Genomic DNA, 24,057 nt, shown 5'->3' on the forward strand with positions numbered 1-24,057 from the left:
TCTCCTTTCACACTTATATAAGTCCCTGTCTGGTGAGTTCAGCCAGGGCCAGATGTGGAGACTGACATTTCCAAATTAAACTAGAAGTCTGTGGATTTTAAATGGAGGGTCTGAAGCTGGGGAACTGCGGACCTTTGACTTTGCAATGCACTTTTCTTTTTGGCCTGATGTAGTATAAGCTTGTTGGTATGCAAGTCCCAGCACAGATTTATCTATTTAGTCATGTTGTTTCTCAGGGGATAATTTCAGGGAAACCAGGGGATTTCAGGGCAAGGGAGTTTTACCAAAATTAATTGAACTGGATAGAATTGGTGTAAGCAGATGTTGTAAACATTGTGTAGTATCTTGGCCTAGGGGGCACCCTAAGTACATTTTTGAGGTTAAGAAATAAATACAGGAATGATTTTAAACATTATCCAGGACTGAACAGTCATGTTGTTTAGCAAAGAAGACATTCAGCTGACATCTCATTCACTCTTTGGGAGCATCCCCATTGCCATCAGACCACCAAAATTTGTCACTGGGTTTCACAAGAGCAGGTGCCCAGGAAACCTTCAAGATTTGAGACATGTGCCCTCTCTGTAGGGAATGGAAACCAGTTGCCTTTGACTATTGCATGCCATTACTTGGAGGGCACAGGCTTGTGGCAAGGAAACCATTTGTGAGATGAGTTTCCCCTGAGGAGAGACCAGGATCATTGTCTTCTGGACCATGTTCTTCCAGTCTCTCTCCTTAGCAGTTGGCACAAAGCACTTCTGCTGAAAGTTTTTTTAATATTGAATTATAAAATCAATCAGTTACTTGTTTTTAAATGTAGAAAGAATTACTCTTAGCTTATTAACAGTTTTGCTAGCCAGAGATGAAAACTGCTGAATGTCTGAATAAATCTGCTCTATTCATCAATTCATGGAGTCTATAATCCTCAGAGAGTGTAAAACATTTACAAGACATCCCTCAATACTGAATTTTGCATTGACTTGGATCTCACATTTGTTTGAAAGACATCTGAAATCATAACCAGGCAGACACTTTCCTCCTGAGAAAGCCTCGGAGGAGGAACTTTTTTTAAAAGGATGTAAAATCACCTAAATCTGTAAAATATGCTGATGATACTGTGACTGGAGACAGTGGACAAGAGGGTGTTGGATGACTACCAATGCTAGCTTTCAAATTTCTGGGAATCCTTGGGTTTGAGGAGTGTCTATTCCTGTCCAAAAAAAAAAAAAAAAAAAGCAGAGAGGAAGTAACCCCATATAGTCATTGGTTTGTGTAGAAGCTATTGCGAGTTTCTAAGTATCTCAGAAGTGAGTCCTAAATTTCATGAGTTAATCCTATTTAATTTTAATGGCTCTACTAGTACAAGGAGGAGCTGAGCAATCAGACCTTTACAAAGCTCCATATATACAGACATCGATCCATTTATGTTCATTTCTTAGCAGTTGCAGCAAATAAGTGTAAGCAATCAAAACTTAAAAATGCTGTTGCTTTGTTTCTTACAGATAGGGCAACTTGAAAGCTTAAATACAAGAAAGGAGGTTAAAACAACGCTGTAGCTGGCACGTTTTAAACAAAAACCTATGAGAAATGTTTACTTTGCTAAAAGCACAGGAGAAAATATGTTGAATATATTAGTAAGATTAAATCCCTATTTTATCTGAACAAGCCTGATAGATGATGATGATGATGATTCTAAATCTTTGTTCACAAGCAAACTGTTCACTGTCTATAACTGTGGGCTACCTATGCATGTTTTGCATGCATGCTGTTTATAGCAGGTGGCTTTTGTAAATCATGAAAGGAAAGCAGCTGAGTGAGCAGAATAAAAAGGACTGGAGACAATTTATCAAATAGCTGCTATGTGTTTCAACTTACTTCAGACAGGAACACATGAGCTTTCTATTTGTTTCCAAGGCAGAATAAAATTGTATAATTTTGGCAGCATTGATCCCTGCAGAATAGCTTTATATCTCCCCAGTAATTTAGCTGGAGAGTCTGCACAACTAGACAGTCTATCTGACCTGTCTCTCTTGGCAGGAAGCAGATGAGGGAGTAGCCGTGTTAGGGAAACCAAAAGTGGAATTTCAACAAACCAGGTTTACAGGCTTCAACCATTGCTAATCCAAAAAAACCTCATTTCAAACCATTTTCTACAATATACTGGCCTTTTTTATAAGAACTGAACAGAACTTTTCCAGTAGAAAATCCTCTACTGGAAAGAGGTAATTCTGATGAAATAGGAGTAGAAAAAAAGAATTTTATTTTAAGAAATACTGGAACATCCATGTTATGTTAATGATTGATTTTATCTGAAGTAAATACTGTTTGGCATTGTATAAAATGTTTAAAAAGAAAACAGAACACAACACTTTGGATGCCATCAAAACAGCATATTTCAATCAACCTCCAAGTGATTTTTAAACTGTGTAACATGGGAATATGAAAATTATTCACTTGTCCTTCATTTCAGAAAGAAAAATTATTCAACAGCAGGCAATTTCCCTTAGAAAGCAACCACTGCTTACAAGACAGCTCCAGCCCTGCTCTGCTTTTGCCCTGATTCCCTGCTTGATGGCAGCTCATATCTCTGCAAAAAATGCAGTCCCATGGAGTGCCTCAAGGATGGTTACCAGATGATAAAGGTACCATATGGTAAGAAATTTGTGAAGGTGGTAGGACTGGGGAGGTGGGCTGTTTCTGAGAGAAGAAATATTAGATCTGTGAGCCACAGCAGGATCAGGATGTGTAGGAGTCAGGGACAAAAGGCAGTGGGATGACTCTGGCCTCTTTGGTGAGACAAAGACAGCAGTGCTAGCGGTGCTATTTCCTGGTGGGGAAACCCTTTTCTTCCCCCATGATGGTCAGGGAAGATACAAGCCACTGCAGCCCCAGTGCTGTCTTTCCCTAGCCTTTCCTAAAGCCTCTTGATATCCCAGGTGTCTTCATATGAGCCCCAGATTTTGTCCATTTCCACCTGCTCCCACCTGCTGCTGCAGGGGTTGGAGAGGCAGCATTTGCAGCCATGGCTGGGCATCAGGACCCAGTGACCTGCTTTCCCATCTCAGCAAAACTCAGACCATCACAGAGGGAGAACAGCTCTGTGTGACAGCTCTGCATGAGCCTCAGCATAAAGACCAGCTGTCTTTGTGAGTGCCAGGTTAGAGGGGATGAAGGCTATGGGGTGCTATATGTTGGGAAGAACCAATTTGCAAATGCTTTCCCTGCCAAAGCCAGAGAAGCAACCCCAAACTTAACCATTGGAGTAATTTGCTGTCGTGCTGCAGGTTCATTGTGTCAAGGGCAGAAACTGAAGTTTAATCATTAAAATGTGGGTGAAGGGGAATTTGTTCCCCCTTTTTGTGCACATCTGAATGTCTCTCCACATCTGGCCCTGGCAGAACTGCCCTAGGCTGGCCTTGGGGAAGCTTCATGACCACAGGCAGAGGACAGGCAGCCCATCTGACCCTGGTTCCCTCCTTGGGAAACATTACCTGCAGGGAAAGGGGGCACCAGCAACCCCCTGGGCTGGGTCCTTCATAATAAACCCAGTTCATGGATAAACACAGTGCAGACAAATAACTAGGTGTGTGACAGTGAAAACAGCTCAGATATTGGCACAAGGAGAAGACACCCCTGAGGCAGCACTCACTGCAAACCCATCTCTGAATGAGCAATAGTTAAATGTTTGTCCTTGCCTCTTTCTTTCAAAAGTAGGGCAAATATCTATAGAGTTCCCAGCGGGGAGGTAATCTAACTTTAACTTTCATACAGTCAAGTAAAACACCCGAGACCTGTGTTAGGGATGCAAGCAGGTCGTCTGAATTATGATTATTCAATCTGGTATTATTTTAATCTGGCATGCCTCTCACGTGCTTCATTTAGGTTCATCTTGACCTGAAAACTGCAATCTCAATGCCTTTTATGCCTTTATCCTTACAGGTGTTTTATCTTATTGCAGTGTATTTTTTTCTTTTTTGTTTTTTTTTTCTCCAAATATAAATATTTATTTCAGTAGTGAAGCCCTGCCCATGAGGCAGACCGGCACATTTCATTGTCTCGGGTCTTCCGAGGTTGGTCTGGGTCCCCTTCTATCAGCAGCCTCTTGCTTTAACTCTCCCTCTTGCTAATTGAGGCAGGAAGAATATGAAGTAAGAGCCACTGGAGGTGAGAGCAAACACCTCCTCTGCAGTCGCACCGTGCTCCGGGTGATGTTTCCTTACTAGTTTACAAGACAATAGCCGAAAAAATTAAGGAGGGGGAGAAAATGACTGATCCTTCTGTATGAGATAATGGATGAGCCCGGGATGACCTGTTTTTTTCCTTGCGGTGGAGCGGTGCTGAAGACAGAGGGCACCCGCGCCCAGCCCACAGCCGTCGCCCCGCCGCCAGCGCGCCAGCTCGGGGCGGCCGGAGAGCCGCCAATGCCCGCTCCCAGCAGGCAGGGAGCCACTGCCTCACCCGGCCAGGTACGTCTCCGGGGTGACCCTCCGAGCGGACCGCGGGGTTCAGTCGCGGGACTGCCGGCGGGGCGGGCAGGGCAGGCAGATGGCACTGGGGAGACGGGTTGCGGGGCTGCCCGCGGCAGCCTGCTTCGGGCGGCTCTGCCTGCCTGCGGGTGCGGACGCGCAGCCAGGACAGCGGCTCCCCTCGGAGCGTCGCCTTCCTCGGGACCGTCTCCAGCGCCCCGCGCCGCTCGGCGGACACGCAGCCCCGCCGGCCCCGGCACCTCTGCCCGCCGGCAGGGAGGGACGGAAGCGGCGGCCAGCCCGGGGCGGTGCGTGCCGCGGCGGTCTGCGAGCCCCGGGAGGGGCGTGCGTGTGTGTGAGTGTGTGTGTGCGAGCCGTATGTGTGTGTGAGAGAGAGAGCCACGGTGCTTGTGCGTGCGGGGACACCGCGGCAGCAGCGCCTGGCGGGGGGCAGAAGTTTTGGGGAAGCGCCCCGCAGTGCTGGCGGGCGGCCGAACCGGCGGTGGCGGGGCCGGGACAGCAGGACACTGGAGCACCGAGGCAGCGGGGTGCCGGGACAGCGCGACAGGAGGCTGCAGGCAGGGGCAACGGGACAGGGAGATAGCGGCCGGGGGGGCAGCGGGGCTGGGGCCCGCGGTCCGTCACTGCCTCGGCTGCCGGGCGCTGTCTCGGGTGCTGACGGCTCCTCGTGCAACAGGGACCCAGCCCGACCGCGCTCCCGGGCGGCGGCGGCCGCATCTCCCCTCCCAGCGCGGCGTTTCAAGCCGACAAGCCCTGTCGCCGGGCTCGCCGCCGCTCCCCGCCCGAAGCCTGTCTGCACGGCAGGCGTGCCGGTAAGGCACATCGGGGCTTTTGCCCGCGGTTGCCTTAGTAACTAATATGTATTTTCCCCTGATTTCATGTGTGTGTATCTGACTGTACAGTTTTGCCCCCTACACACGGAAAAGTTAATCTAAACTGTAGAGTGCTTCCTTTCTTCGTCCGTTCGCTGACCTTTAAATGACATTTGCCGTGGCTGGCAGGGCAGACTGCTCGCTTTCTCTTTTTACTCACATTATGGATGGAGAAAGGAAATGTCTAAACGGAGAAAGATGCCTTCAGGTAATCAGAACGCAAAGGAAGAAGCTCTTGTCACCTGCTTTCAGGGCTGGGGCCGCTGGGGCCGGGCTAGGGCTCTTCTCCAACGAGCTACCTACCTCCTGAAACTTTTAAAACTTCCCGGGGGCAGAGGGGGTGTGTGTGCTGGCTGGAGGTGCGGGAAGTAGCCGCCTTGGCTTGAAAAGCAGACGCAAAAAGGATTGTAGAAACTCAGCATATGTGAGTATGCCTGATCGTATATCAAGGCAAATAAATACATGTTTTAATCCCTCTTGAAACTTCTTGTTGAGAGGTTTATCGAAGCAAATTGCCCTGGGCATTTGCGAAGCAGCCATCTCTGTGCGGGATTGCTTTATCGAGCTCAGGTTTGACATCTATTTCCCGGTTAGCCCGTTTTATCCCCTATTTCTATGCCACCAGGTTAAAAGTCACTAGGATGATGGCTGTCTTGGCATCTTCAAGAGTGATGCTGTGAGGCTTCGCTGTGATGGTACTTGAAGCAACTTGGCCGTCGTCAGGGAGAAGCAGATGCCATTTCCTACATGTCCTTAAACCATGTGCAGGCAAGGGGAGCCCATGAAATTCGTAACCTGGGTCTGGATGACATCGTGCAACAAAATGATTGGTGTGCTGCTGGTCTTTTTCCCTGCTCTGCTCCTGGAGATGGACGTGCTGCCCAGGAGTGGTGGTCGGAGGGTTCTTCTCTCTGCAGCCTCCTCACAGCGGTCGGTGGCTCGGATGGACGGGGATGTCATCATCGGGGCCCTCTTCTCTGTCCATCACCAGCCGCCGGCTGAGAAAGTGCCCGAGAGGAAGTGCGGGGAAATCCGGGAGCAATACGGCATCCAGAGAGTAGAAGCCATGTTTCACACTTTGGATAAAATTAACGCAGACCCGGTCCTGCTACCTAACATCACTCTGGGCAGCGAGATCCGAGACTCCTGCTGGCACTCCTCCGTGGCACTGGAGCAGAGCATCGAGTTCATACGGGACTCTCTCATCTCCATCAGGGACGACAGGGACGGAGGCACCCGCTGCATTTCCGACTCACAGACCCAGCCCCAGACCAGAGTGAAAAAGCCCATCGCGGGGGTCATCGGCCCCGGCTCCAGCTCAGTTGCTATCCAAGTCCAAAATCTACTCCAGCTCTTCGACATCCCCCAGATCGCTTACTCCGCCACCAGCATCGACCTGAGCGACAAAACGCTGTACAAGTACTTCCTCAGGGTGGTCCCCTCCGACACGCTGCAAGCCAGGGCCATGCTTGACATCGTCAAGCGTTACAACTGGACCTACGTCTCCGCCGTCCACACGGAAGGTGGGTATGGGGCAGCCCTCGCCTCCCCGGCCCGGCCCCGGGGCGCTGCGCCCTCCGCGGCGGCTCCGCAAGGACGCGCTTGTGCCGGGTCATCCGCCGGGACGCGGGGCCGGGGCTGCGGCTCCGCCCCGGGAAAGCGCCGGCCGCTGCCACCCGCGGAGACCGCGAAGCGAACGTGGAAAAGCGGGGGGTGAGGGGGGGGGCCGTTCCGGCGGCGCGGAGGGGCCCCCGGCTGCGGGCAGCGGGAGCGGGGCTCGGCGGCGCAGCAATGCCCGCAAGAGATCGGGCGTCTCCCCGGCGGTTCCGGCCCTGTCCGCATTTGCACACAGAGTGGTTCTCGGGTTTCTAAATAAAAGTTAACAGATGTGAGCAGCTGGATCTGGGGCGGGCAGCCGCTCCCCTCCGGCTGGGCCCCGGCGGCTCCGTGGGGCCGGTCAGTCAGTGGGGCTTCATCTCGCGGGGGAGTTTGGCAAAACGGAATCAGGGGTCGGCAGGGACTCCGGGATAAGCTGTTGGCTTTGCTGCATGTGAACTGATTTTCTGGGTCTGCGAACAGAGAGGAAAGAAACCTGAAAATCCCTCCCCTGTCCAGGTAGCCCCTGCAAAACCAGGTGCTGTGGGAAAGGGCAGGCAGAGGCTCACCTGCCAGGAAGTCTGGGCAAGTGTGCTTGCATGCAGCTTGAGCAATAGTCAAAGCTATCGCTCTGCACAATCTGTTCATAGTCAACAGGTCTTCTTCATTTTAAATATCAAAAGAAAAATAGCAAGAGTAAGGCTATTTTAAAGAGGAGACATTGGTTTATGGCCAGGCTAGGTGGACCAACATAAATTGCAGCAGTAATTGCATTTGATAGAAAACAAACTCTTGTGATATATTACTGTGATATTCCTGTAGTCCAGTTGTGGTCCTCAAAATGGGATTTTTAAGTATAAAAATGCAAATCTGACCACATTATTGCTATAGCTTTGCAACTATTCTGTTTATCTGAGTGTATCTCTTGTATAGATTTGATTTATGTTTCCCTCTGCTTACTGAGCTGACTCCACACCTTGCATTCTCACAGAGATGACTAAGTAAAATGAGGTAAAAATATATATTGTGACGAAAAAATAAAAGAATCTCCAGGAAGAGTTCCATATTTACATCATTCAGAAGGGAACTGGATTGATTTGGACACCAAAACCAGAAAGTACTGCAATTTGAGGGAGCTGGGGGACAAGTGAGAGCATGAAGCAATGACCTGACATTTGCAGTTAATTTATGCCCTGTTCAGATAAGAAAATGAGCTGCTAGTAAGACTCCAACATAAGCTATTAAGATTCTCTATTGTTGAGAGATATGATTAGATCCTGTGGAAGGCCAGGATGACGAATAAACATGGAAGGGGTAAATTCTTTGTTGATTTAAATAGCCATCACTCCCTTCAAGGCACTCTGGGGAGCTCTGCTAACTCACTGTGCCTGAGGAGTTGCCTCGAGGGACTGGCTGCCTCTCTGTCCCACTCCTGTGAACATTAGTGGGCCTTACCTCTTTTGGAAAAGAGAACATCTTCTGAAGGTTCATTTTTAAAAAAAGATCAGTAAAAGTAGCAACCTCAGTCATTTCTTGTGAGCAATTTTAATTAGATACCTATTTTTATGAATGTTACTGACTGATGAAAAATAATTGTTGCAAGATTTTGAAGTGATACTTCTGAAAATAGGGATAGCCCACAAGGCAGCACTCTTCTCTTAGGAAAGGTCACAAGGATTTTGCAGATCATGCAGCTTGAGATTCAGATTTACTTTTTTTTAATTAATCTCTGTCTGTCATTCCCTTATTGTTAAATTCAAAAATGTCACTGAAAATGTGTAACAAGCTTAAACTTTTGCATTTCTTTCCAGAAAGACAAGTCATTGACCCCCACCCAATTGCTGTTCAGTAGATTCCAAAGATTATTTTTTCTCTTCTATTTAAGGTGAAATTAGTATTAATGAAAATCAGTGTAAATGGTTGCATTTCTGTTGTTTCAAACCCCGTGCATTCACTGTACTGTTAAAGGTGAAATCATTCTTTGCAGACAACACAAAGCCACTCCGAATAATAATCTGTGTGAGCAGAGCTGCTCCATCCACGCTATGTTTGGAAATACAGGGATAAAATGTAGTCAGAAACATTCCTCCTCCACAATTACTCATAGGCCTCTACACTGTCTTTACGGTGGGCTGCAAAATGTGCTGGGAGGAATTCTAGGGCATCACTGGTTGAAGAATCTCTTCAACAAGGACTGTGAGGAAGGGGTATGTTTCTAGGAAATGCATAGGTTGTCACTGTGAAGAAGTTAATTCCTTCCCCTTCCTGGTGCTCCAGATCCAGTTTGGCCCCCTCTCCAGAGAGAAAAGCTGCCTAGTTCTGCCCTGACCTCTGGTTCTCATGGGGATGGACAATGCTCAGCTCTTGCAGGCGCCCAGCCACAAGGGGTTGCAGTGAGACCACTGAGCTGACTGACCGCCTGTGTCAGTTAGCCACGCTCCTCAGTCCTCACTGACCCGGCGTAGGGCCACTGAAACTGCCCAGAGAGATGAGCTCTTTCCCAGCCTGAACCATCTAACTCCTCTGCTTACCCTTCCTCTACTCCTGCAACCTAACTCAAGTTGGCTGAATGCCCAAACCAATACCTGGGTACACAATTACAGCTTTAATGAAAATCACAAATGAATACCACACAATTTGTTGCCCAAGTTTCTAAACATGAAGCCTACACGTGCCATAAGAATGAACACAAAGAAGTCATCCATATAGGAAGATGTCTTTAAGTAGTTTTCATTTGACATGTAAGTTTATTCTTCCTGTGTCAATATGGTAATTAATTAGTGATGACACTCAGTCTCTACACTCTGGTACATGAAGCTGCACGGAGATGTGCCAGACCTGTTGGGGTTTTTACACAGTGGTTTAAGATGTATAAAAATTGCACCTGGGTAAAAACTTCTCAGCGAGTGAATAAAACCTGTTTTCAAAGGTCCACATAGCATGGTGCTCCTTGTACATAAAAATTGACACATAAAACTCCACATTAAAGAAGAAAGAAAGGAGTTACTGTGTTTGGTTATTTTATTATGTATCTCAGGTGAGCATAGTTGCCCATTATGAGAGTCAAGTGTTTTCCAGAGTGGGCAACAGTCATTAAATGCTGTAACAAATCTGTGCATCTGTCAGTGGAAGGCTGTATGACCATATAGTAGTTGCAAAGCATTTTCAAGGCTATTATTTTTTTAAGTTTTCTTCAAAGGTATTTCAATGTTGGAGTTCTTGGTGTGTCTACATCTCAGGTTTTAGGCTTGAAAATCATTCTTATCTTGAAATGCACGTAAGTGGATGCTTAACTTTGAGCCAAAGCTTCCTAAGGAAATCAAAGGCATCAGAAAGCACATATCTTAAGCTGGGCACAATCCTTAGTGTGATAAGGGCAGAAGGATCTATGCTTGCTAAGGGTAACTTTCCAAGTGAGATATTCTGGTCTTTTGCAAGATAACTTCAGAGTCAGGTATTATTCTCAAACCAGGCAGCCACTGGTGATTTGGTGAAGAATTACAGGAGACACTTTCTTCCTGGAGAAGAGCCCCCGGGCTGCCTGCGGAACAAGGCAAGAGATAGCAAGCACCACTGCTGTGCTGCTTTCATGCTGAAGGCACAAAAGTTAATGGGGTTGCCCCCAGAAAATGCAGAATGGTTATGAGATTGATGTAGGTTATGCTGACTTCCAAAACCCACAAGACACCTGCACCCTGGCTAGTGATCAGCATGAAGTCTCCACCAAATCCCTCACTTTTACCTGTTCCTCTTGTACATGGAGCAGGAGAGATGACAGTGTAAGTAGTCCTTTTATCACCTCTTCTTCTAAAGTACACCACTTCTGGATAAGCAAATAGAAATACTAGGCACCTGTACCTGGCTTTTCATTTAAATCATTACCTACCTGTTAGCCACATAAAAAGTATGTGAGATTTTTGATTCTGTGAAAACAAAATCTAAATGTACAGCACAGATTCCTTTGAATGCTGTTTGCAATGTATGGACCATGCTTACTCTTTATTGTACAAATACCCCTTTATAAACAAAATTTCCATTCCAACAGATTGACATGCAGACTTCGCAGAGGCAGCTTTGGAAATGGAATGATTAAGTTGCACCAAATTTGGACTGGTTAGAAATTAATTTTGGAGAAAAGTGAGATGTTTCTGGACTTGATTAAATTTTATCAGATTCGTATTGCCAGGCTGTTCCTTCTTCTTGAGTATAAGGCTTAAAATGAACTATGATGAAGCAGATGGCACAACTGTAAAGACTTTCACATCAAAGTAGATGCTAAGTATATTATATTCACAATGATTTTTGATAATCTGACTGCTGCATACTGTCCATTGTACAGGAAACTCATAAACATGGTTATATATGTTGGAAAGAGGGTGGAAAGGAGCGAGTCCTGCACTTTATTGCAAATCTCACGAGAAATAAATTCATTCAGTAGAACCCACTAAAGTAGCTTTAGATATGCTGGAAGATAATACTTCTTTTTAAAGGTAAGTGGGGCTATATTGATCAAATTGCTCAAAGGAATGATTTTCATAAAATTGTGTTTAATTTCTCAGAAGGTGTTTCTAACGATGTTCTATTATTAATTCTATGGTGTCACTCAGTGATTAATACTTTTTGGTAAAAATATTGTCAGGCAAGAGAGATAAGGAATTCCAGTTCAAATGCTTGAAATTTTAGAGTGTGCCAATATTTCTATAGACACCAACAATTACAAAAATGCTCTTAAAGGTTAAGTTCATGTAGTGGTATGAATTGTGCTGAGATGTGTGTTCATAGATGCATATTTCAATCTATTTTTTTCTGTGTTTAAGTTGGTTCACTAACCATCTTCAAAGGCTTTGTGACAAGAAAAAAGGGAGAGGCGTATGTCCCAAGAAAAGCAGAAATTAGTTTCAAAACAAGTCTCTATACATTGGATGCATTAATTGTATTAATTAGAAGGTGCTGGGAGAATCATTTACATAGATTAAAGTTGAAAAAATTATGGTTGGTGACAAACACTGTAGAGACCAAGAGAAATTCCTTCTTGAAGATATATTGCTTTGCATTACTCCTAAATTCACAAATAGCATAACTTTTCAACTACACAACTGGCAGCTGCATGAGTTAAATAATCTCAAAAGGTTCATCGAACTCCTGTGCCTGCCTTCTCAGCAATACTGCTAGAGTTCATATTTATCAGTCAGCACAATGGGTTCATTTGTGCTTTACTTTCATTTTTTTCTACATTATGCCATTGCTATCAGATTTCTATGTCCTATAATCCTTGTTAACTCTGGCAAGTTTCTTGTCTCACTGAAGACTTTTAAAAATCTTAAATGAACTTAGCTTTCTCAAAAAGCTATGAGAAAATGCCTCTAAAATATACTTTCAAACCTGTGGTTCATAACATGGAGGTGCTTGCACTAAGGTTTCTCAAACAGAAAACAGAAAGCTGGAGTAAAAATATAACTAGAAGCAGTGTCATCCATTGAGAAACATTCTTTAGGGGTCTGATATATCAGTGAGCTGGGAACTGCAGTGAGAGCCCAGAAGTATTGCACCTGCCACATGCAGCCCAGAAAAATGCTGATCAAAGTTGTTACTAACTGGTGCTCACACAAAGCAATACAGGGATTTCAGTTTATCTTCTGGGTGGCAGGTGTGCTTGCTGCATTAGCCACTGTCACAGATGGCAGTAATTAACACCTGTGCCTGGAGTCTGAACTGGAGGGCCAGGAACTGACTGGACCTGATTGCACCTAAAGAATTGTCCTGTCACCTGTGGGTATCCAAGGGATGCTAAGGGTTATTGCCAGAGATGGTTGGAGAGAGGTGTGCAAGGGACAAATGCCATCCAGCGGGTAACCAGCTCAGGTTTGCAGTCTAGTTTTTCAATAGTGTTTCCTCAAACACTGTTATTACTATTAATGTACATCTTAACAATTTCTAAATCTGGTTTGCCATCAGAACGTTGGCTGTTGAGAGAGAGGCTGAATATGAAAAGAAACAAGAGCAGGACAGAGCATACCTCCACAGTTCCAGTCTGTAGCAAGTTCCCAAGTCCTAGGTCTACCAGCCACCAGCAAAGGTTGCCTTTAGAAGTTTGTCCAATCCCATTTTGTATCATTTATAATTTGGTCTCTAGAGCATCACAGAATTACAGAATAATTAAGATTGGAAAAGACCACCGGAAGTCATCTCATCCAGCCTCCCTGCTCAAACAGGGTCCACTAAAGCGTGTTGCTCAGGATTTTGTCCATATGGCTTTTGAATATCTCCTGGAGAGGAGATTCCACAATCTCTCAGCCTGTTCCCATGCTCAGTAACACTCACAGTAAAGTTCTCCCTCAATCTTATAAATTAATAAGTATCTTTTGTGAACAGATGTTTCCTGCTATTCACTTAAAACTATTCTTTGATAACTGCATTACCTTCAGAAGTTCATACAAAACTGTTCATCATTTGTTAATCCTGATCATTATTCTGTACTTCTAATTCCAGTACGAAATGTGGGCAAGCAGAGCTATTCAGTATTCAGGATGGGGGTACACCACAGTTAAACTCCCTTGTGAGGTAACAATTTCAGTATTGCTCTCAGACCTTTCCTGATAAACTTCCAGTAGTCCACTACTTTTTTAATTACCACCATGCACTGAATGGATGTTGTCAGAAAATATCTTAAAATTACCACAAAACCTTGTTCTTAAATGGTAAGACTTACTTCAGAGGCCATCACACAGAGGGTTATCCTCACGTGTGTTACCCTTAATTTATTAACACAAATTTTATTTCCTACACTTTGATTCCTATCTGTTAGCCAATTATTAATCCAGGACCTTCTGTTGTATCTCATATTACATCTATTTCTGTCAGAGACTTTAATAAGAGACCTCACCAAAAGCTTTCTTAAATCCTAAGTACTCTATAGTGATTGTATTATTCACAGGGTTACCTGCTCCAAAACAGAAGTCTAATTAGCTTCTGAGGTATGTGTTTTTTTCTGAAAAGTTATGTTAATTTTTCCCTGATATGGCATATTTATTTATTTGTACCTTAATACTGTTTTGTTGTTGTTCCTGCCAATTAGCTTTGTGAAGAAATATCTAAAGTCTGCAGAAATACCATGTCTGTTGTTCACTGGATTACATGCTATGCCTCTCTACTCTCCATAAATTCAGTTAAAAATGAAAACTGATACGTGAATATATAAAATTGCTTTTTCTACTTTACTGCTTGTTTTTGTGCTAAGGCCCCTTTTACTGGTGTTAACATGCCACAGTAGAAAATTAGCTGGCATTGGAAATTTGTTGAAGTCCACCTTATGAATTTGGATTTGTTCTAAAATACGTTCTATTGCCACTCTGAGACAATGGTTCATTTCTATCCTACATATGGAATGACCTTTGTGTGAGAACTGTCCTATCCGCCTTTTCAGGCAGTGCAGACTGAGAGAATTAATTTAACTTTTCTGTTGTGGTTTTATCTTCCCTGAGTGCTCTCTTTATATAATTAGTTATCACTGAATATCAGGCAAGTTCCCCATTTCTTGAATATTTGAAGAATGGTGGGTTACTAAATTCTATTCCTTTATGTCTCAGTATTGTTTCATCTTGGTTTTTTGTGGTTTTATATTTCAATAGTCAAGGTATACTCTATTCTCTTTCCCTCATTAGGACACAACTTAGACTTTTCGAAGTATTTGTTTTATTTATTTTGTTTTGTTTATTTTAATAGCATGATGAAATTTACTTTTTTGCTTTATCATGCCAGTTTTTTTGATCTTTTTGGAACTTTGGCTCTCAGCCTCTCATACACTCCTGACTAGTCTTCATGGGATTTGTTCATATTTCACTCTTTTGCCTACTTCTTTTAATGTCCTTGAAATTAGCTTTCTCATTCTGATATAATTTATTTTACTTTGAATTAAACATTACTTTTACTGGGGTTTTTTTATGTCACATGCAGCTTTTTTCTGTCCAGATATCACTAAAGTATAGTCAAAATCGCAGACTACTTTTTGGATAGTTAGGTCTTAACAATTTTTGTATGGCTTAAGACTAAATCAAGAGTTGCTTCTTCCTTTGTGAGTTCAATGAGCAAATGAGTAACACATGAAACACATGAAAAAGAAATCAATACACAGTATGTAAGATTTGCCTTCATTTTCCATTGTCTAACCTACATTCTGGCAGTGCTACCTACAGAGCCAGAGTGTCTTAGTAACATTTTGTGGCATGGGTATTGTGCATCACAAGCCATCTTTTCCTCTTCTGCTGAGCCACTGCCTAGTGTCTTGTGTCTATCAAAAACCAAGGTGACAGATATTTCATTTTACTGAAAAGTCGTATTGTTATCTGTGGTGTTGCGGTCCTTTGTTCGAACAATTTTTATTCATAATCTCTCTTGAATATTTTTATAAACAAATGTATTTCTTAAAGGATATTTGAATTATGTTAACAGCCATCAATGATTTATAAGTCCCTTGGGAATTTGGAAGTAATGTTGTAAGCATGGGCATTTGGCAGTTCTTGTAGACAAAGCAGAGAAGATCATGTCCCATGCTGGTGCAGAGAGCAAGTGTAGCTGTAAGGCTCCTGATCCAATACCCATTGAAATTAATTGGTGGCCCCCTGTTGAGTCCAATGGATCCTGAATGGGGCTCAGCACGGACATCAGATGTTGTCTTTTCAGGTTATTGAGCTGAAATTTCTCAGAAAGCCATAAAAATCCACAGGGGCTGTGAATCCCACATCTAGGTGTGTGCCATAATTAATTGAAAGTAGTGTAAAACTGTGTGAAAACAAACTGTGTTTATTGGATTTGCATAGATATTAGAGGATATTCAGATACATAATTTTTTCCTTCCAGCTAGAAGAAGGTTGAATCTAGTTCTTCCCATACAAGTTCCCCAGAAAATTTAACACTTGCTACCCTTTGCAAAATGTTTGAGGAACAAACCTTCATTTTCTTAAATGCAGTTGTTTCACCAGCAACTTTCATCCTTATTCATCTGTGGATACAGATGGGTTTGTACAAGCTGGTAATTTCTCAAAAATTCATTCAAACAAAACTCATCCTGGAAAACAGCAATAAGAACCGGACATGAATATTGCTGAAATGACAACTATTGGAAATGTGAATAAGTGTCCATAAATACTCTCTTAAAATGTTTGGCCAGGCTCCATTGAACATTGAATATCTTTTCCTAGGTGGAGTAGAATATAAAAGATAAATTTGCAATTAATTGCCAGGAAGTGAGAAAACCTTTCAAGCTTGTTTATAAGCCTTTCTTACCCACCTGCTGTTGTGGAGCGGCTTCAGCAAATGGAAATTTGGCATGTAGAAGTTCGTGCTGGGTATTGAAATTGGTGATCCTCCTAATGAGAACATACTTCTCTGACTGCAAGCTGCGCATGAGTACATCTCAGTCTCTTGCCAGAACAGCAAATACGTGAAAATGACTATTGGTAGTACTGTTAAGAAATGCTGTATTATGAGCACTGGAAAACTGTGGGATTATTTGAGAGACTGGAAAGTAAAAATTCACTCCGATTGAACTATTCAGAAAGGGTTACAGTAGCAGGCTGACAGCATTCTTTTGGAGGATGCTCTTAGTTGTCAGGCCATATTTCCTAGGAGGATAATTCAGGATCGAATTAAAAACTCTACAGCTATCAGCTGTATGAAGCAAAGTGCTGAGCTGGGACAGTTGATCCACTGGAACAAAAGTGTTGAAGATTTTGAGAACGGGGGATGAGCCAGACATCAGCCCTGACAGCAGCCCTGACAGACTGGGTATCACTTAGTCCTTTCTTGTTCCTTTCCACCCTCAAGGCACTACACTTGTGGCTCTTAAGTGTCACTGCATTCCCTGTTAAATAGGCTTGGCCTTCCTCTTTTGGGTGGATACCTGCACAACTCAAACCATTCTTTGTCCGCTGTCAAGTTTGCGCACCAACATCTGACAGCTCAGTCTTGGCATACTAAGTGACACGGTGCCAGTGTGTGTCACCTAGAGCCAGAATTCCTTCCCTTCCCACACAATGCCAACCTGCAAATGAGATTACAATAACAGGAAAGTTCTCCAGGAGTTCCTTATGGATTTGTCACCAAACTCAGAAAGAGGTAAACAATACTCTATTAAACATATGCCCATAACCATGGCCCAATCATGTCCTTCAATGTTGGCATCCTGAAAAAGGGTAGGAGAAGAATGTAGTAAAAATGGTGTTGAGACAGTAATGTGCAAAACTGATGCTGTGAAGTTGAGTGAGTCAACGAATATTGATTTCAATATATTACAGAACAGCCAAAAATGGACAGTGTTGAGTTATGCCAAAAATCCAAACATGAAAGATAAATGAGCTATGCCAGATAGCTCTGGCTACCAGGATAGCAATCCCCAGAAAAATAACAAGATGGTGATGCAGACTTCAGCTGACAAAAACTTGTAATTAAATTAAAACCGATCAGTGTGACACTGTGAAGAATAGCTCTTCTCAAACAAACCTGATTTTATTCCCTGATGAAAATGCAAACTTGGTAGCTACAGATTGAAAGTGCAGATGAAGAATCTTAGATTTCTTTTCAGGCACTGAATCAGTATTACAGAATATTTTTATTAAAAAAGCACTGTGCAATGTCAGAAAAACAGATGTCCCATAAATTTAAACTCCACACATTGATCTCAGAAGTAAAGGGTGATCATCAAATAAGATTATGCAGAGAGCTTGACAAAGAGTCTAATACCTCACCGTCTTCATCAATGATATACTGAGCATAATTGCTGACAAGACATACAGATTTGTGAAATGGCAATTAATGGTGAGAAAAGGGAAGATTCAAATCTCTTGGCAAGGTAGGCCCAGTCTGGGAAAATGCATTCCAATGCAGTCAAATGTCAACCATAAATACAGAATAAAGCACATGTGCAGCTTACATAGGAGAATTGTGTCCTTGAAAGAAGTCCTAAGTACACTTTATGATTATAGAGGAACTACATAAAAATTTCCCTAATTTCCCATAAAAGCTAATGCCATCCTTGAGAAAGTGGGAACCTCAATCTAAGGATAATTACTTTTAATTTTGGTATTTGTTCAGTTCTGTTGTCAACTTTTAAAAACCAATATTAAAATATTGAAAAGAGATAGGGATAAAATGGAATGATTTGAGGGCTGAAAAAAGTGCTTAGTAGCAGCAAGCTAAATCAGCTTCATCTGTCTGGTTTTTCGAAAGGAGATACAACTTGATTTATCAAAAATGCCTCATTTCCTCCAAGCAAACAAAGCCACTGGGAACTACAGGGCTCTTCATCCTAATGGCTACATGCAAAGCAAGCAGCTATTGCTGGTAAGCCAACAAATTCCAATTAGAAAAAAGACCTGTGTTTTCACTCATGCTGGTGATTAACCACTGTGATAAATGATTGAGGAAAGTTCAAACTTTTGATGTTGTCTAATCAAATTTAGCTGCAGATATTCCAGAACAGTTTTATTTGAAATGCATCTCGCTGGACACAGTGCAGTTGCATCTGGAGCGAATGTATGGGCTGGGATTTGATTGGTGGTCAGATAATAAGAGCTGACAATTCTTTTGTCATTAAATCTTGGTCATTTGTGGATAGTTTTAATTATGTAAGGAGGTGAGAAAAATGTTTTATTTAAAGAGTAGCTTAATATTGGGCTTATTCAGCTGCCTAGGAACATCCAAAGTATCATGTGCTGTGGATACTGATTGTAGTGGAAGAGACACTCAGGACAAAATAATCCCGTAATTCAAATTCAGACCACTATTTCAGTTTACATGCAGTATTTGAAGTTAGTATTTGTCCTCTCATCAGCAGTTGGTGCCTGTAATGCATTTTGCCCTTAGACTACAGAGCCCCAGCTCCTATTGGTTTTGTTTGCTTGGGGGAAATTTCCATTTCCATGTGGAATTTATACTTCACTTATTCTCTTACTTGTGACATAGATGTTGGCCCCTGTGACTGAAGAAAACAGTAAGTTTTCTAAAAGGATGCAATGACATTTTCCAGCGGTCTCACTAATTAGAATACTCCTTTGTACCTAAAATGATTTAATTCATGTGACAGCCCATGCAAAGTAAATGAAAAAAGAAAAAAACCACTGTGAAAGAAAACAGGAAATTGATAGCTAGGTTAATTAACATTTTTACCCAGCAGTTTTTCTAGAAATTAATTCAGTGTTGAATTTCTGAATATCTGTTTTAATTTTAACAGATATAATATGAACATAAATATTTTCTGGTTGTTTCAGATCCCTACCAACATGTTATAACACAATCCCTTCATGCAATGAACATCTTAACGTCCTTTTACAAGGCAACTTAGAGTCTAGCCATGTTTGTAAAATCCTTTGTCCTTGTCACATCTACTTCTGACTCTTCTACTGAGTCCAAATATATGTGAAATAATGCATTCTACATTTATCATAGATGTGTTGTTGTCTGTGAAGTGAGAAACAGAAATGTACTGGTACCACGAATATCCAAAGTCACATCACTGCTTTTTATAGTTCATATCCTGAGGACATCTGAATACTAGGAGTGTCTTCAAAGTTCTGGTAAAACATCTGTATTCAGAACTATGGTTTGGCTTTAACGAAGTCAATAGGAGCTATTGACTGAAATTTAGCTGTGATGATGCTGTGTGATGATCCTGTAAGGTGCAGAATGCTGTTGCTTGATCCCAAATGGCATGTGAATGTTATCTTAACTTTAAGCACTTGAATTATGGAGGGCAAGAATTAACCATACACTTAGACAATACAGTTTCTGGGGGTAGCTGGCATTGCAATAGTGCCCAGTGCTTTACAAGATGAGGCCTGGTGTGCTTATCTCACATTAAAGACAGGCTTTCTGCTGATAAAGCAGACATTTATAAGCCTTGTAAGGGACTCTGCAGTGGGTTAGTCTAGGGGGAAACCAAAGAGCCTTAGTACTGTGCATATCAAGGGATTATGAAAACTGATGAGTGGGCTAAATAAAGACAGGCTGCAACCCACTAGAGAAAAAGGGCAGGATTTTGGATGTGCTGTTTTGAAGTGACAGTTAGTTGCTGCTGTCTTTCTTAATTTAAAGTGGAGTGCCGAAATAACTGATTAGCTTGGCTTTCTAATTTCTAATTATTTTCTAATTTTATGAATAGAAGATCAAGGTAAGTAGGCAGCCAACTGAGTGTTGAAACTTAATTGTATTTAACCATGCAAAAAAACTACGATTTATTTTAAAGTATTTTGTTTGTTTTGCTCTAATTACTCATTTGCTATACTGGATTACACTATGGTAAATGCCACCTGGATTTTTTTCCTCTCTCTTTTATAATGAATAATTTTAGAGTGCTAATTTGTATGTGCTTAAATTTTAGACTTTAGACAGCTCTTTTATCATAATACATGCAGGAAAATAACACACAAAGCAGAAGAAGAAAGAAACTACTTCTGTGTCTCCGTCACACAAAGACTTCTGACATAAAAGGCTATTGGCTTTTTGGTGTTGCCAGGCTTCTTTTATTTGTACGAACATTGACTTCCAAGGATACTATCTTAAATTGTCTAGCCTCTAACATATATGAATTTAAAACTCAGAACACACAATGTTTTGAGAAACAGAAATTTTAAAAAATATATATAGATCATATTTAGAATAAGCACTGTGTGTGCTTCATTTCTTAGTAGGCAGGTTTCATTTTCTAGCCAGCAGCATGCAGAAGGTGACTGGGAGCTACCGTGAAAAGGCACTGGGCTGCCTTATTTTGGGGAGAAATTTGTGGATATGATAGGATTTTTGTTGAATCATTTGGTGTTGCTGAATCAGCACCTTAGAAAAAAGGAAAATATCCTATAGGCATCTTCTAACTGGCTCTAGCTCTGACTCCTGGTCTCATCATCCCATCCCATAATACTCATAGCCTGTACCTTTCTGTATATTGCCTCCTAGTCTTTCCTACAACTTCCTCTCCCAGGCCTGTGTCTCAGAATCTATACTGAAACTTAGGACAGTCTCTCAAAATCTCAGTTGACTTTTCATTGTTTTCAGAAGGTAGTGCTTCTAGAAAAGCACACAAGTACTGCAAAATCACTCATCTTCAGTGCTGTTCTTTTCATGTTTTTAACATAATCCACCAGTTTGAAAAACTAGGCATAAGCATCTCTGAACCACACAGAATCATTCCCTAAGCCAATGGAAAGTGCATTTTCTTTAGACTGAAAAAAACTAAATGCCTGAGCTGACCTGCAACATTAGTTTCCAGACAGGCAAAGAATTTGAAAAAAGCTTTGTAGTCATTACAATTAGATCATAATTAGCTTTTTATTTCTCTGTGTTATTTTAATATAAGAATAAAATTACCTTTCAATCTGATTTCATTCATGTCCATTGAAGATTTGCCACTGATTTCTGTAGGAAGAAGTTATGTTTTAATTATTATACAATTTCAAGGCAAATATACATGCATATAAGTGAAATGTACATGTATATGAGGAGAGAGGGTTATAAAACACAAAACCTGAGGGAAGGTCTGTGCATCTTACTAATAGAAACAGTATTACTTCAATTTGCCTTATTCTTGTGGAGAAAGTCTTCAGGGATACATCCTAAAAATGTAAATCTTTATAAAGAATTGCTCTATCGTAATGTATATTTGAATTTGAATGTCAGGGAAACTTTATGCTGCTACTAATGATCTTTGTGGTGACAAAGGCCATTGTTACTTAGAATAAAGGGAAAAGGGTGCTCTCTATACTGTACTCAGGAGCAGCAATAGGCAAAAGCATACATTTTGATAAAAAGAGGAAAGGGGTGGAGCACATGTGCAAGCACAGATGCCTTACCCTTAATTTCTGCAACTTTGATTTTATTCAGAGCATTTAAGTTCTGTCCGTAGCAAGAAGTTCTGCTTCACTGCTAATTAGGAGGAGACCCAGTAGAAAAGAGGGATCTAAATATGTGTCACAGTTACATGAAGAGAACAAAACAAAACAAGAAGTGTTTTACCTTAAGCCTAACACACCTTGAAATGGTGACTGTCTGCACCTTAGCTGTAGAGATAAATGATTCATTCATGTATTTATTATGGAAAAGTGCTTCGGACAACTGAAATTATTTCAACATTAAGAAAATGTTTTATCCTGGGGCACTCTCAAGAGGCAAGGAAGGACACATAATAGGGGTTCTTATTATAAATGTTAACTCACATCACATTAACTGAAGAGGTTCTGGATCAACTTTACCCTGAGAAGATGAGAATACCATTTTTTGAAGCATTACTGTCAAATGTGACACTGCTGTATTTTGCAGGAACTAATTCTGTGTTTGTTATTCCAAGTGGAGGATTGACCCTGAGCAGTGGCCAACCACCCACACAGTCACTTACTCCCTCCTCCCCCTCTGTACCAAGGGGACAAGGGGAGATAATAGGTAGAACTAGAGTGAATCCAAACAGCTGCAAATCCAAAACACAGCCCATACAGGCTGCTGTGAGGAAAGCAGCCAGATCCAGTAGAGCCCAGCTCAAGAAACACCTTATTCAGTGATGTATTTTTTTTACCCTCTCATGTTGAAATTGAAGCTATATTGCCCACTTCTCTGATGAGTGCTCTAAATGCTGAACTGCTTGATTTGAACTTTTATGTCTGCAGAGGCCTCATTGAGTTTGTAACATCACACTGAAACTTTCACAACTGATACCCTAGAGATAATGTCATTAGCATTTCAAACTCTAGCCACTCAAGGACTTAGAAGTGTAAAATTATTTAATCTTGATTTACAGCCTAGAGCACTCGTATGGACAATTCCTACATTGCATGCTTTGTGCTTAAGGAGCCTGGATACCTGTGTGACCAACTGTGCTGATGAGATATAGGAATATATTACTGATAAATGACATTTCATACACTTCAGTTGCAAAGTTTCTCCATTTTTTAAGATGTTCCCAAGCATTGTAGAAGTTGTGGTGTTATGAGAACTTCAACTGCTTTGAAATAGGAGATGTATTTTAGGAATGCAGAGTAGAGACAGAGGTATAGCCTTAGTGCCACTTGAGCAGAAGTTTCCCAAGACACAGTCCAACTCAAAAATCACACAGTTCTCCAAGCATCTTCTTCAAGGTTTCCTTACATTGTACAGTTGTATGTGTGCAACTTAATCCACTTTGAAATAATGCCTGGTAAGTTCCTTAATACCAATAGTTCTCTTGAAATGCAGTTCTAGAATTTAATTCCTTTTACAATTAAAAGCTGCTTAATACTTTACTTTTGAATGTTGCTATGGAGTTTGTTTGGTTTTGATCTGAGAAGGAGACTCTGCCCTTGTATAGCTCACTTAAAGTCACATCTTCCTGTCTCTCATGATCTTGATAGCTACTCTTTGAGATTTCACTATTGTTCCATTATCTTGTAATGCTGGATATCAGTGCAGAGGCAGTTGTAATACTGTGAAATAGAGTTAAGGTAGTATAGTCTCTCTGTTACTACAGTACTATATTCATTTACATAACTAAACCCCAATTCTATTGGTTTTTTAGCCACAGCATCACCTTTAGTGCTTATCTATTATAATTACCAAGCCAGTTATTGCATCCCATGATGGACTTCAGATCCTATATGTGCAGCATTTGTAGTTCCTGAAAGTTTAAATTTATGTGTGTATTTAACTGTGCATTTCTTTGTCTACGTCCAGTTTACTGATTAACCTAGATCAGGCTGCATTTATAACTTGTCTCCCAATCTTTCTGTCATTTGCAAATGTTATTGGTAATGCTTTTGTATTTTTGTTTTTCCAGGTCACTGATTAATGTTAACCTGTAAAATCTAAGAACAGATCCTTATGGGACACAATAAAGAGACACCCACTCAATTAGTGTTCCTTTACTGCAAGTATATGTTGAAACCTACCAGCCAGACTTTAATCTGTTTTATATCTGCAGTACTGATTCTTGTCATTCCAGGTTCATAGCCAAGATGTCATGCAAAATGAAGGTAGATGTACTGTGGAAACTGAACTGTATTGCATTGCCAATATTACTTTTGATAACCAAGACTATAAATCCAGTGAGGAAAGATGATTTGAATAACTGTATTGGAAACACCTAATTTCCACAT

General features: G+C 41.8%; 1 protein-coding gene across 4 annotated transcripts in view; it reads left to right on the top strand.

Annotated features, from left to right (window-relative positions):
• The first annotated feature begins 6,102 nt into the window (after positions 1 to 6,102).
• The window catches only part of GRM1 (glutamate metabotropic receptor 1), a 190,720-nt gene continuing 172,765 nt past the window's right edge, over positions 6,103 to 24,057 (top strand). For all 4 annotated transcript variants that reach the window (XM_032102138.1, XM_032102139.1, XM_032102141.1 and 1 more), the window contains exon 1: positions 6,103 to 6,879. In XM_032102138.1, coding sequence (XP_031958029.1) covers positions 6,117 to 6,879 — 763 coding nt within the window. In that variant the 5' untranslated portion in view covers positions 6,103 to 6,116. The remainder of the gene's footprint in view (positions 6,880 to 24,057) is intronic.

Source organism: Corvus moneduloides, chromosome 3 (genome assembly GCF_009650955.1).
Source record: "Corvus moneduloides isolate bCorMon1 chromosome 3, bCorMon1.pri, whole genome shotgun sequence".
NCBI classification, from domain to species: Eukaryota; Metazoa; Chordata; class Aves; order Passeriformes; family Corvidae; genus Corvus; species Corvus moneduloides.